This window comes from Salmo trutta, chromosome 37, assembly GCF_901001165.1.
Source record: "Salmo trutta chromosome 37, fSalTru1.1, whole genome shotgun sequence".
Lineage (NCBI taxonomy): Eukaryota > Metazoa > Chordata > Actinopteri > Salmoniformes > Salmonidae > Salmo > Salmo trutta.
Genome location: NC_042993.1, coordinates 122,501 through 137,500, shown reverse-complemented (window position 1 = coordinate 137,500; position 15,000 = coordinate 122,501). Strand labels below are relative to the sequence as shown.

At 42.9% G+C, this 15,000-nt stretch overlaps 1 protein-coding gene across 2 annotated transcripts in view; it reads left to right on the top strand.

The window, feature by feature from the left end:
- The window catches only part of LOC115176414 (multidrug resistance protein 1-like), a 36,073-nt gene extending 22,872 nt beyond the window's left edge, over positions 1–13,201 (top strand). For both annotated transcript variants that reach the window (XM_029736445.1, XM_029736446.1), the window contains exons 17-28: positions 93–239; positions 403–507; positions 1,164–1,241; positions 1,522–1,605; positions 1,677–1,880; positions 2,121–2,221; positions 2,394–2,534; positions 8,382–8,538; positions 8,768–8,965; positions 9,678–9,884; positions 11,026–11,172; positions 12,958–13,201. In XM_029736445.1, coding sequence (XP_029592305.1) covers positions 93–239; positions 403–507; positions 1,164–1,241; positions 1,522–1,605; positions 1,677–1,880; positions 2,121–2,221; positions 2,394–2,534; positions 8,382–8,538; positions 8,768–8,965; positions 9,678–9,884; positions 11,026–11,172; positions 12,958–13,164 — 1,776 coding nt within the window. In that variant the 3' untranslated portion in view covers positions 13,165–13,201. The remainder of the gene's footprint in view (positions 1–92; positions 240–402; positions 508–1,163; positions 1,242–1,521; positions 1,606–1,676; positions 1,881–2,120; positions 2,222–2,393; positions 2,535–8,381; positions 8,539–8,767; positions 8,966–9,677; positions 9,885–11,025; positions 11,173–12,957) is intronic.
- The last annotated feature ends 1,799 nt before the right edge of the window (positions 13,202–15,000 follow it).

Sequence of the window (15,000 nt, the reverse complement as noted above, 5' to 3'; positions counted from 1 at the left end):
CTTCTCTCTCCTTCCTTCCTTCCTTCCTTCCTCTCTCTTTCTCTCTCCTTCCTCTCTCTCTCTGTCTTCTCTATCTCTATCTCTCTTCCCAGGATGAGGAGATTCCTCCTGTGTCGTTTCTGAAGGTGTTGAAGCTGAACCTTCCTGAGTGGCCCTATATGGTGGTTGGTGTGATCTGTGCCACTATCAACGGGGGCATGCAGCCTCTCTTCGCTGTCATCTTCTCTAAAATCATCGCTGTATGTTAAATATCAGTTAATACCAGATCTCATCATTCTACGTTTACTCATTTATTTCAGTTTATTCATCTTCTCCCACGTTATTACTGTAAGTTGAATTAGTCATATTCCATCAAATAGCTTCACCTCAGATGATCATGTTTGTGTTGTTGTCATGTTTCAGGTGTTTGCAGAGCAAGACCAGGAACTAGTTAGACAACGCTCCTCGTTCTACTCTATCATGTTCGCCTTCATTGGAGTCGTCTCCTTCATAACCATGTTCCTACAGGTACGCACACACCTCACCTAACTGATCATCCCCAAAGCCAACAACTCATTTGGCCGCCTTTCCTTCCAGTTCTCTGCTGCCAGTGACTGGAACGAATTGCAAAAATCTCTGAAGTTGGAGACTTATATTTCCCTCTGTAACTTTATACATCAGCTACCTGAGCTGCTAACCGATCGCTGCAGCTGTACACAGCCCATCTGTAAATAGCCCACCCAATCTACCTACCTCATCCCCATATTGTTTTTATTTACTTTTCTGCTCTTTTGCACACCAGTATCTCTACTTGCACATCATCATATGCTCATTTATCACTCCAGTGTTAATCTGCTAAATTGTAATTATTCGCTCCTATGGTCTATTTATTGCCTACCTCCTCATGCCTTTTGCATACACTGTATATAGACTTTCTTTTTTATCTACTGTGTCATTGACTTGTTTATTGTGTTATTGGCTTGTTTATTGTTTACTCCATGTGTAACTCTGTTGTTGTCTGTGTCACACTGCTTGCTTTATCTTGGCCAGGTCGCAGTTGTAAATGAGAACTTGTTCTCAACTAGCCTAAAAAAATAAGATTTTCCCTAATGTATTTCTATTGATCGACAGCATCTTGAAGTTTTACTTACTATGACTGTGATACGTGCTTGTCTTCTCTCCAGGGATTCTGTTTTGGGAAGGCCGGTGAGATTCTGACCATGAAGCTGAGACTGATGGCCTTTAAAGCCATGATGAGACAGGCAAGACAGTTTATTTAGGCTTATAGATTGTTTAATAAAGGTGTTTATTTAGACTTATAGGGTGTTTAATAAAGTTGAGACGGTTTATTTAGGCTTATATAGTGTTTAATAAAGGTGTTTATTTAGGCTTATAGAGCGTTTAATAAAGGTGAGACTGTTTATTTAGGCTTATAGAGTGTTTATAGGCTCATATAGGTTATAGGGCTTATGGAGTGTTTATAAAGGCTCAAATAGGTTATAGAGACAATTTGAACATGTCACTCTCTTCGTCCTCCTGTAGGAGTTGGGCTGGTATGACAGTCACAAGAACAGTGTTGGAGCTCTCACCACTAGACTGGCTACAGACGCAGCACAAGTACAGGGGGTAGGTAGTAAGTACACACATGAACACACAACGCACACACACACAGTAACCCTCCCTCCCTCCCTCTCCAGGCTACAGGAGTGCGTTTGGCCACTCTGGCCCAGAACGTGGCTAACCTGGGCACCAGTCTGATCATCTCGTTTGTGTACGGCTGGCAGCTGACTCTTCTCATCCTGTGTGTGGTACCTGTCATGGCTGTAGCTGGAGGCATACAGATGAAGATGCTCTCTGGTCACGCCGTCAAAGACAAGAAAGAGCTAGAACAGGCTGGCAAGGTACACAACCACTCACACACACAGTCTTATTCACTCTCTTCATAGCTCCCAAAATCTGACACAGTGAATATCTATACGTTCTTCTCTCCAGTCTAACCAGTGTGTGTCTGTGTGTCTGTGTGTCTGTGTGTCTGTGTGTGTGTGTGTGTGTGTGTGTTTGTGTGTGTGTGTGTGTGTGTGTGTGTGTGTGTGTGTGTGTGTGCGTGTGTGTGTGTGTGTGTGTGTGTGTGTGTGTGTCAGATTGCCACAGAGGCCATAGAGAACATCCGTACGGTAGCGTCTCTCACCAGAGAGCAGAAGTTTGAGTCTCTGTACCAGGAGAACCTCATAGTGCCTTACAAGTACGTGTGCTACAAAGTTGATCATTTCCATGATAAAAAGTCCTAGTCATTGCTGTGTTTTTAATGTGTCAACAGTGTCAGTCTTGTAAATGTACTATATTACGTTTGTTTATGTAATCACCCCTCTCTTTAATCTCTCTCTCTCTCCCCCTCTCTCACTTTTCCTCTGAAGGAACTCTCAGAAGAAGGCCCATGTGTATGGCATCACATTCTCCTTCTCTCAGGCCATGATCTACTTTGCCTATGCAGGTTGCTTCCGCTTCGGAGCCTGGCTCATAGAGGAAGGCATTATGACCTTTGAAAATGTCTTCCTGTGAGTACAGCAGCTACCTTTGATTGGGTTACTTCAGTCATGTATCCATGTTCACAACTGACCTCATAGCCTTTTCCTATGTGACTATAAAGCCATGTTGGAACGACTCAATTGCTTCCCTAATATGGGTGCTGGGTGGACACAGGAACAGTAGTGTACCGATTTGTGTATACATTGTACAATACAGCTCAGGTACAGTAGTAGAGGATGTGTGTATACATTGTACAATACAGCTCAGGTACAGTAGTGGAGGATGTGTGTGTATACATTGTACAATACAGCTCAGGTACAGTAGTGGAGGATGTGTGTGTACATTGTACAATACAGCTCAGGTACAGTAGTGGAGGATGCGTGTATACATTGTACAATACAGCTCAGGTACAGTAGTGGAGGATGTGTGTGTGTACATTGTACAATACAGCTCAGGTACAGTAGTGGAGGATGTGTGAATACATTGTACAATACAGCTCAGGTACAGTAGTGGAGGATTTGTGTATACATTGTACAATACAGCTCAGGTACAGTAGTGGAGGATGTGTGAATACATTGTACAATACAGCTCAGGTACAGTAGTGGAGGATTTGTGTGTACATTGTACAATATAGCTCAGGTACAGTAGTGGAGGATGTGTGTGTACATTGTACAGCTCAGGTACAGTAGTGGAGGATGTGTGTGTACATTGTACAATACAGCTCAGGTACAGTAGTGGAGGATGCGTGTATACATTGTACAATACAGCTCAAGTACAGTAGTGGAGGATTTGTGTGTACATTGTACAATATAGCTCAGGTACAGTAGTGGAGGATTTGTGTATACATTGTACAATATAGCTCAGGTACAGTAGTGGAGGATGTGTGTGTACATTGTACAGCTCAGGTACAGTAGTGGAGGATGTGTGTGTACATTGTACAATACAGCTCAGGTACAGTAGTGGAGGATGTGTGTATACATTGTACAATACAGCTCAGGTACAGTAGTGGAGGATTTGTGTGTACATTGTACAATATAGCTCAGGTACAGTAGTGGAGGATTTGTGTATACATTGTACAATATAGCTCAGGTACAGTAGTGGAGGATGTGTGTGTACATTGTACAATACAGCTCAGGTACAGTAGTGGAGGATGTTTGTGTATACATTGTACAATATAGCTCAGGTACAGTAGTGGAGGATGTGTGTGTACATTGTACAGCTCAGGTACAGTAGTGGAGGATGTGTGTGTACATTGTACAATACAGCTCAGGTACAGTAGTGGAGGATGTGTGTATACATTGTACAATACAGCTCAGGTACAGTAGTGGAGGATGTGTGAATACATTGTACAATACAGCTCAGGTACAGTAGTGGAGGATGTGTGTGTACATTGTACAATATAGCTCAGGTACAGTAGTGGAGGATGTGTGTGTACATTGTACAATATAGCTCAGGTACAGTAGTGGAGGATGTGTGTGTACATTGTACAATATAGCTCAGGTACAGTAGTGGAGGATGTGTGTATACATTGTACAATATAGCTCAGGTACAGTAGTGGAGGATGTGTGTATACATTGTACAATACAGCTCAGGTACAGTAGTGGAGGATGCGTGTATACATTGTACAATACAGCTCAGGTACAGTAGTGGAGGATGTGTGTGTGTACATTGTACAATACAGCTCAGGTACAGTAGTGGAGGATGTGTGAATACATTGTACAATACAGCTCAGGTACAGTAGTGGAGGATTTGTGTATACATTGTACAATACAGCTCAGGTACAGTAGTGGAGGATGTGTGAATACATTGTACAATACAGCTCAGGTACAGTAGTGGAGGATTTGTGTGTACATTGTACAATATAGCTCAGGTACAGTAGTGGAGGATGTGTGTGTACATTGTACAGCTCAGGTACAGTAGTGGAGGATGTGTGTGTACATTGTACAATACAGCTCAGGTACAGTAGTGGAGGATGCGTGTATACATTGTACAATACAGCTCAAGTACAGTAGTGGAGGATTTGTGTGTACATTGTACAATATAGCTCAGGTACAGTAGTGGAGGATTTGTGTATACATTGTACAATATAGCTCAGGTACAGTAGTGGAGGATGTGTGTGTACATTGTACAGCTCAGGTACAGTAGTGGAGGATGTGTGTGTACATTGTACAATACAGCTCAGGTACAGTAGTGGAGGATGTGTGTATACATTGTACAATACAGCTCAGGTACAGTAGTGGAGGATTTGTGTGTACATTGTACAATATAGCTCAGGTACAGTAGTGGAGGATTTGTGTATACATTGTACAATATAGCTCAGGTACAGTAGTGGAGGATGTGTGTGTACATTGTACAATACAGCTCAGGTACAGTAGTGGAGGATGTTTGTGTATACATTGTACAATATAGCTCAGGTACAGTAGTGGAGGATGTGTGTGTACATTGTACAGCTCAGGTACAGTAGTGGAGGATGTGTGTGTACATTGTACAATACAGCTCAGGTACAGTAGTGGAGGATGTGTGTATACATTGTACAATACAGCTCAGGTACAGTAGTGGAGGATGTGTGAATACATTGTACAATACAGCTCAGGTACAGTAGTGGAGGATGTGTGTGTACATTGTACAATATAGCTCAGGTACAGTAGTGGAGGATGTGTGTGTACATTGTACAATATAGCTCAGGTACAGTAGTGGAGGATGTGTGTGTACATTGTACAATATAGCTCAGGTACAGTAGTGGAGGATGTGTGTATACATTGTACAATATAGCTCAGGTACAGTAGTGGAGGATGTGTGTATACATTGTACAATACAGCTCAGGTACAGTAGTGGAGGATGTGTGTGTACATTGTACAGCTCAGGTATAGTAGAACACACCCGGCCCAGCTCATCTAGGCCTGACAGGAATGTCCAGTATTACAGTGGTCAAAGGTGGTTGTGGTTAATCATTACCTTACTGGGAAGTGTGTTGGAGGTCAACGCTGATCTAGGGACTCATCACCATAGCAACAATGGCCATATAGCCATGACATGTCTAACATGTGACCCATAGAAATGGATGTTATAGAGTAGATATCAAGACTAAAGGCTTAGATAACATTTTATTTGAAAAGGTGTACATAAGGCAGTCATAACACTGTCATAACAGCAACATAACATCTGTCATAAACAGATGTTACTATTGTCATTAAAGCTGCAATATGCAACTTTTTGGGCGATCCAACCAAATTCACATAGAAATGTGAGTTCTAGATCTGTCATTCTCATTGAAAGCAAGTCTAAGAAGCAGTAGATCTGTTCTATTTTCTCTATTTCTATGCATTCATCTTTTAAGTTTATTTTTTGCGGTTTTTACTTTCGCTTTTGTTTTATACCAGCTTCATACAGATGAAAATACCATATTTTGGGTTATTGAAAAGATATTTCACAGCGGTTTAGATCTTCTGCTTGTTTTGTCCCATAAACTAAAATTAGGCAAACTATTAGAATTTTAGCAACGAGAAAATGGCAGAGCGATTTCCTACATATTGCACCTTTAAGTGTCATGCGTTGTATTATGTCACTTTCAATGTGAAGTTCACATTTCTTTGGCATGACTTCAAGATCATTTAAATTTAACCTAAATTAGACTTTAGCGAGCTTGATACAATAGTTTCCGAGCTTGATAGACTGTTTTAGCATTTGTGACGCAAAACCAATGCTCATTTTTTCATGCTTCATGTCCAAATCATAGCATCTTAAATTGATTGTGTAACTCGATGCAGTTATTTATCGCTTTTCATTACAGTGGTATCTCAAAGCTCTACATGGGCAAATCATTTGAATCAAGGCAGGAAATAGCAAAAGTAGGCTAGGTGCTAAAATACTTTTCAGATTAGGACTATGAGAAAGATAGTCTGTAGAAATGTGTTTTAAAGGCTCCAGTTGTTGTAGCGGCTCTCAGATGGTCAGGGAGAGCATTCCATAGGTGAGGGGCAACGGAGCAGAAGACTCGGTCCCCCATAGTACAGAGACGTGCCTTGGGGACTTGAAGCAGTGGTGATTTGGACATGATTTGAACATGAAGCTCATAAATATAATATCGGTAACATTGACTTGCATTGGATTTGTGCCACGAATGCTAAAATGTTACCATTTGGAAACAGTGGCCTGGTAACCAAAACCAAAGCAGCCCATAGACTGCTTACAGGGTAAGGAAACCAATATGTAATTGTGAACGTTGGGTGAACTATCCCTTTAAGATACATGTTAGATAAAGAGAAACCTGTTCTCTCTGTCTCGCTCTCCAGAGTGATCTCTGCAGTGTGAACTATCCCTTTAAGATACATGTTAGATAGGGAGAAACCTGCTCTCTCTGTCTCTCTCTCTCCAGGGTGATCTCTGCAGTGTGAACTATCCCTTTAAGATACATTATATATACAAAAGTATGTGGATTTAACAGTATAGATTCTGTCCCTCTCTTCGCCCCAACCTGGGCTCGAACCAGGGACCCTTGCACACATCAACAACTGACACCCCACGAAGCATCGTTACCCATCGCGCCACAAAAGCCGCGGCCCTTGCAACGCAAGGGGAAACCCTACTTCAAGTCTCAGAGCGAGTGACGTCACTGATTGAAACGCTATTAGCGCGCACCACCGCTAACTAACTAGCCATTTCACATCGGTTACATGGACACCCCTTCAAATTAGTGGATTTGGCTATTTTAGCCACACCCGTTGCCGACAAGTGTATAAAATTGATCACACGGCCATGCAATCTCAATAGAAAAACATTGGCCTTACTGAAAGCTCGGTGACTTTCAACATGGCACCGTCATAGGATGCCATCTTTCCAACAAGTCAGTTCTTCAAATTTCTGCCCTGCTAGAGCTGCCCCAGTCAACTGTAAGTGCTGTTATTGTAAAGTGGAAAAGTTTCGGAGCAACAACAGCTCTGCCTCGAAGTGGTAGGCCATACAAGCTCACAGAATGGAACCGCCGAGTGGAACTGCAAAATCGTTTGTCCTCGGTTGCAACACTCGGTTCCAAGTTCAAATTGGAAGCAACGTCAGCACAATAACTGTTCGTTGGGAGCTTCATGAAATGGGTTTCCATGGCCGAGCAGCCGCACACAAGCCTAAGATCACCATGCACAATGCCAAGCATCGGCTGGAGTGGTGTAAAGCTCGCCACCATTGGACTCTGGAGCAGTGGAAAATCGTTCTCTGGAGTGATGAATCACGCTTCACCATCTGGCAGTCCGGGTTTGGTGGATGCCAGGAGAATGCTACCTGCCCCAATGCATAGTGCCAACTGTAAGATTTGGTGGAGGAGGAATAATGGCCTGAAGCTGTTTTTCATGGTTCGGGCTAGGCCCCTTAGTTCCAGTGAAGGGAAATCTTAACGCTACAGCATACAATGACATTCTAGACGATTCTGTTCTTCCAACTTTGTGGCAACAGTTTGGTGAAGGCCCTTTCCTGTTTCAGCATGACAATGCCCCCGTGCACAAAGCGAGGTCCATACAGAAATGGTTGGTCGAGAGCAGTGTGGAAAAACTTGACTGGCCTGCACAGAGCCCTGACCTCAACCCCATCGAACACCTTTGGGATGAATTGGAACGCCATTAGGTCACGTGATGGTTACAAGCCAAAAAAAACTTATTTGGCACTATATATAACCATTTGTTTTTAGTGTATAACCTGTTCTCTGTCTCTCTCTCTCTCCAGGGTGATCTCTGCAGTATGAACTATCCCTTTAAGATACATGTTAGATAGATCATAACCTGTTCTCTCTGTCTCTCTCTCTCCTGGGTGATCTCTGCAGTATGAACTATCTCTTTAAGATACATGTTAGATATATTGTAACCTGTTGTCTGTCTCTCTCTCTAAAGGGTGATCTCTGCAGTGCTGTACGGAGCCATGGCAGTAGGAGAGGCCAACTCCTTCACGCCTAACTACGCCAAAGCCAAGATATCAGCATCTCACCTTATGTTCCTCATCAACAGAGAACCTGCCATAGACAACTGCTCACAGGAGGGAGAAACACCGGTACACACACACACACACACACACACACACACACACACACACACACACACACACACACACACACACACACACACACACACACACACACACACACACACACACACACACACACACACACACACACACCACACCCAGTGGCTATCACAGTGGAGAGTTGTGGAGGGAGAAGTACATGCCAGGAGATTATTTCATGAACGGATGTTCTTCTGCCTCCCTCTCTTCCCTCCAGGACCACTTTGATGGTAACGTGCGTTTCCAGGGGGTGAGGTTCAACTACCCGTCCCGTCCAGACCTTGCTGTCCTGCAGGGACTGGATCTGAAGGTGCAGAAGGGCCAGACTCTAGCCCTGGTGGGCAGCAGTGGCTGTGGGAAGAGTACGACCATACAATTACTGGAGAGGTTCTACGACCCACTACAGGGCACAGTGGTGAGTTCACACACACACACACACACGTTATGTACTTCTATCCTTGTGGGGACCTAAAATTAATTTCCATTCAAAATCCTATTTTCCCTAACACCTAAACCTTACCATAACCCGAACCCTAACCTAACTCCTAACACTAATTGTAACCCTAAACCTAACCCCTAAGCTTAAAATAGCCTTTGTCCTAATGGGGATGTGGGAAATGTCCCATGAGGGAGAATTTTTGTTTTACTATCCTTATGAGGACTTTTGGGGATTTTACGTCCCCACAAGGATAAAAGAACCAACCCACACACACAAACGTTTTCACACATGTGTATACACACATTGATTATTAAAGCTATATGTACTGTACGTTTAATGACCACTGTCACCAATCAGACAGTGAGATATTTGCTGGAATTTTTATATGCAAAAATCCATGAAAACATAGAGCCCTCATGTGTCTCCATGTGTGACTGTGTAGATATTCTCCTACTGAAACACGGTTCTATAATTACTGATTGACAGGCCAGGATGTTGACACTTGCTTCATAACGCTCTACTATACTGGCTCTACTGTACTGAGACCTTGTGGTTTATGATCCTGCTCAAAGTGCATTTGTGTGTGCATGTGGAGGTTATTGCCCTGCTAAGGCCACTGATAAAATGACAAACAGTAGAGGATTATCCAACTTTGATGTTAACTCTTCCTCCTCCTCTTCTTCCTCAGATGTTGGACAACAGTGATGCTAAGAAGCTGAACATCCATTGGCTCAGGGCCCAGATGGGCATCGTATCCCAGGAGCCTGTGCTGTTTGACTGTAGTCTGGCAGAGAACATTGCCTACGGAGACAACACACGTAAAGTTACCATGGAGGAGATCCAGAGTGCTGCTAAAGCTGCCAACATACACAGCTTCATAGACGACCTGCCTCAGGTACACACTAATACTACTACTGTCACCACTACTACTACTACTACCACCAATACTACTACTGTCACCAATACTACTACTACTGTCACCAATACTACTACTACTACTACAACTACTACTACTACTATTACTACTACTACTACTACTGTCACCACTACTACTACTACTACTACTACTACTACTACTATTACTACTGTCACCACTACTACTATTGCTACTACTGTCACCAATACTACTACTACTACTACTACTGTTACCACCAGTACTACTACTACTACTGTCACCACTACTACTATTGCTACTACTGTCACCAATACTACTGTACTACTACTGTCACTAATACTACTACTACTACTACTACTGTCACCACTACTACTATTGCTACTACTGTCACCAATACTACTGGCCTACTACTACTACTACTACTACTACTACTACTACTACTACTACTACTACTACTACTACTACTACTACTACTACTACTACTACTACTACTACTACTACTACTACTACTACTACTACTACTACCGCTACTGCTAATACTACTGTAAGCATCTTCTGCTTTTGTGAGTTTGGTTTCTTGGGATCTCTACATCAGCACCAATACCCTAATAGTGGCTGCATGGTCAGATAACCACAGACAGACTGATAGTGGTATCAGCTTCTCTCAGATGCCGTGCCAGAGATAACACTGCAGGTCATTACTGGAGTAATGTCATCTTAGTGCTGTTCCCTGTGTAAGGGTGAACTGTCTTTCACTCTGAGGGCTTACCACCTGTAGGACTGAAAGAGGTTATGAGCTGGTTTCACACACAGATTAAGCCTAGTCCCAGACTAAAAATAGATTTTAAATGGCCTACGTAGGTTAGTCCCGGGCTAGTTTTAGGCTGGGATTCGATGCAAGGCACATTATAGGCACAGAGCACTACACAGCCAACAATACACTTTTCAAATACATTTTCCCCAGATGTTCACGGAGATCGCATTCATGGGAAACGCTGCGCATGTCAGCTCAATCGTAAATTGAATCCCGGCCTTAATCTGTGTCCATAAAACCAGCCCTAGGAGTTATGTCATGTGTGAGATGACGAGGATAACCTCTTTCTTTCCCTCCATCTCCTCTTCCCTCCATCTCACTGAGTAGAAGTATGACACCCAAGCTGGTGACAAGGGGACCCAGTTGTCAGGAGGACAGAAGCAGCGTATAGCCATTGCCAGAGCCATCCTCCGCAACCCCAAAGTCCTGCTGCTGGACGAGGCCACTTCCGCACTGGACACAGAGAGCGAGAGGGTGTGTGTGTGTGTGTGTGTGTGTATTTGTGTTCTGTAAAACTATATATATATATATATATATATATATATATATATATATATATATACATACAGTTGAAGTTGGAAGTTTACATACACCTTAGCCAAATACATTTAAACTCAGTTTTTCACAATTCCTGACATTCAATCCTAGTAAAAATTCCCTGTCTTAGGTCAGTTAGGATCACCACTTTATTTTAAGAATGTGAAATGTCTGAATAATAGTAGAGAGAGTGATTTATTTCAGCTTTTATTTCTTTCATCACATTCCCAGTGGATCAGAAGTTTACATACACTCAATTAGTATTTGGTAGCATTGCCTTTAAATTGTTTAACTTGGGTTAAACGTTTCGGGTAGCCTTCCACAAGCTTCCCACAATAAGTTGGGTGAATTGTGGCCCATTCCTCCTGACAGAGCTGGTGTAACGGAGTCAGGTTTGTAGGCCTCCTTGCTTGCACACGCTTTTTCAGTTCTCCCCACAAATTTTCTATAGGATTGAGGTCAGGGCTTTGTGATGGCCACTCCAATACCTTGACTTTGTTGTCCTTAAGCCATTTTGCCACAACTTTGGAAGTATGCTTGAGGTCATTGTCCATTTGTAAGACCCATTTGGGACCAAACTTCCTGACTGATGTCTTGAGATGTTGCTTCAATATATCCACATAATTTTCCTGCCTCATGATGCCATGTATTTTGTGAAGTGCACCAGTCCCTCCTGCAGCAAAGAACCCCCAAAGCATGATGCTGCCACCCCCGTGCTTCACGGTTGGGATGGTGTTCTTCGGCTTGCAAGCCTCCCCCTTTTTCCTCCAAACATAACGATGGTCATAATGGCCAAACAGTTCTATTTTTTTTTCATCAGACCAGAGGACATTTCTCCAAAAAGTACGATCTTTGTCCCCATGTGCAGTTGCAAACCGTAGTCTGGCTTTTTTATGACGGTTTTGGAGCAGTGGATTCTTCCTTGCTGAGCGGCCTTTCAGGTTATGTCGATATAGGACTCATTTTACTTGGATATAGATACTTTTGTACCGGTTTCCTCCATCATCTTCACAAGGTCTTTTGCTGTTGTTCTGGGATTTATTTGCACTTTTCGCACCAAGTACGTTCATCTCTAGGAGACAGAACACGTCTCCTTCCTGAGCGGTATGACGGCTGTGTGGTCCCATGATGTTTATACTTGTGTACTATTGTTTGTATAGATGAACGTGGTACCTTCAGGCGTTTGGAAATTGCTCCCAAGGATGAACCAGACTTGTGGAAGTCTAACATTTTTTTTCTGAGGTCTTGGCTGATTTCTTTTCATTTTCCCATGATGTCAAGCAAAGAGGCACTGAGTTTGAAGATAGGCCTTGAAATACATCCACAGGTACACCTCCAATTGACTCAAATTATGTCAATTAGCCTATCAGAAGCTTCTAAAGCCATGACATCATTTTCTGGAATTGTCCAATCTGTTTAAAGGCACAGTCAACTTCCGACCCACTGGAATTGTGATACAGTGAATTATAAGTGAAATAATCTGTTTGTAAACAATTGTTGGAAAAATTACTTGTGTCATGCACAAAGGAGATGTCCCAATCGACTTGCCAAAACGATAGTTTGTCAACAAGAAATTTGTGGAGTGGTTGAAAAACAAGTTTTAATGACTCCAACCTAAGTGTATGTAAACTTCTGACTTCAACTGTAAATCTCTATGTGGATTCATGATACAGACATTTTAACTACTGGATGTATTTGTCTCTGTTCTCCCTCCTTCCCCAGGTGGTGCAGGAGGCCCTGGATGTGGCTCGACAGGGCAGGACGTGTATCGTGGTGGCCCACCGCCTTTCCACCATCCAGAACGCTGACCTGATCGCTGTCTTCCAGAAGGGAGTGGTGGTGGAGCAGGGCACTCATCAACAACTACTGTGCCAGAGAGGAGTATACTACTCACTGGTTACCACACAGCTGGGCCATGGCAGAAACTGAGGGAGGAGAGGTGGATGGGGGGTTGCAGGGAGGGGCTGAGGGTGCAGGGAGGGGCTGAGGGTGCAGGGAGAGGCTGAGGGTGCAGGGAGAGGCTGAGGGTGCAGGGGGTTGCAGGGAGGGGCTAAGGGTGCAGGGGGTTGCAGGGAGGGGCTGAGGGTGCAGGGAGGGGTTGAGGGTGCAGGGGGTTGCAGGGAGAGGCTGAGGGTGCAGGGGGTTGCAGGGAGGGGCTGAGGATGCAGGGAGAGGCTGAGGGTGCAGGGGGTTGCAGGGAGGGGCTGAGGGTGCAGGGAGAGGCTGAGGGTGCAGGGGGTTGCAGGGAGGGGCTGAGGGTGCAGGGAGAGGCTGAGGGTGCAGGGGGTTGCAGGGAGGGGTTGAGGGTGCAGGGGGGTATTTTGTATATAAAAGGAAGAGGTGGTGGTGCTGTATTTCAGTTATTTATTCAAAAAGTATCACATCTGTACCATAGAGTGCCTGTGTGCCAAATGAATACATGGAACACACACACATATACACACACGTCTGCGCGTTACTGTAAACTGCATGGAACTAAGCCAATGAGACTCTGAAGCAGTGTGTATCCTCAACATTCAGATTGTTACATTGATTTGTTCAATTGTTTTGGGCTTAAAGTAAAACTCCACCAAAAAACTATATTTTGGTATTTATTTCATTAGTCCAGGTTATGTAACTTTCAATATACAGAAATTATCCCCATATGGGGCAGCAGGTAGCCTAGTGGTTAGAGCATTTGGACAAGTAACCGAAAGATTACTAGATCGAATCACCGAGCTGACAAGGTAAAAATCTGTCGTTCTGCCCCTGAACAAGGCAGTTAACCCACTGTTCCTAGGCTGTCATTGTAAAGGATTTGTTCTTAACTGACTTGCCTAGATAAATAAAATGATGCATTTTGCATCATATCATACGAAGCAAAATGCACCATACAGGGATGATTTCTGTATTTTGAAAGTTACATATCTTGAAAACTTGAGTGCTGACAAGCAAATCATTTGGGACCATGTCAACAATGGACTAATGAAACAAATATCAAAATATAGTTTTTGGGTGGAGTTTTCCTTTAAAAGCCCAGTGGAGTCAAAAACTAGATTTCCCTGTGCTTTATTTATTTCCACACTATCAGGATGGAATAACACAGTACACAAAATAAATGCACTACACTGCATTTACACTCTGTTCATCTCTCTGCATTTAGATATATTCATACTGATACTGTAAAATTGTACATCCACTGTATGTCATCTGTATATCAACTTATATATTTCCACACTAATAGAGAATAAAGGTGATTCTAAAATTGTGAAAATTATGATAATGCCCTTTTAGTGTAAGAGCTGTTTGAAAAGCCCGCCTGAAATTTCTGCCTGCTTTGGTGGGATGGAGTTTTGGCCTGCCTGGTGACATCACCAGGCATACATTGGTTAATAGACCAATAAGAAAGAGTTCCAAAACTCTCTGACAATAACAGCTAGTTTTCAGTTTTCCCCTCCCCACTCCGACAGTCCTAGCAAAATTCTTGCTTGAGAAATTGCTCTTCGCTAAGAAGTAATTTTTATTTAAAAAATAAAATTTTTAATTGAAAACAATCACAGTAAGGTACTTAATTGTTACCCAAAATGATTTGATATTGCGATAAAAACAGGACCTTTAATGTTGAGAGCAATTATTTATTTAATTATCATGAGATGTGGCCTTTCAAACTGTATCTGTGCTATGCTCATGCTACTGGAAGTGCCTGAGGTATTTAAAAGGACCAAAGAGTTCCTGAATGTTTTGTTTAACTTAACTGTAGGTAATATGTTGAGTGATATACACACA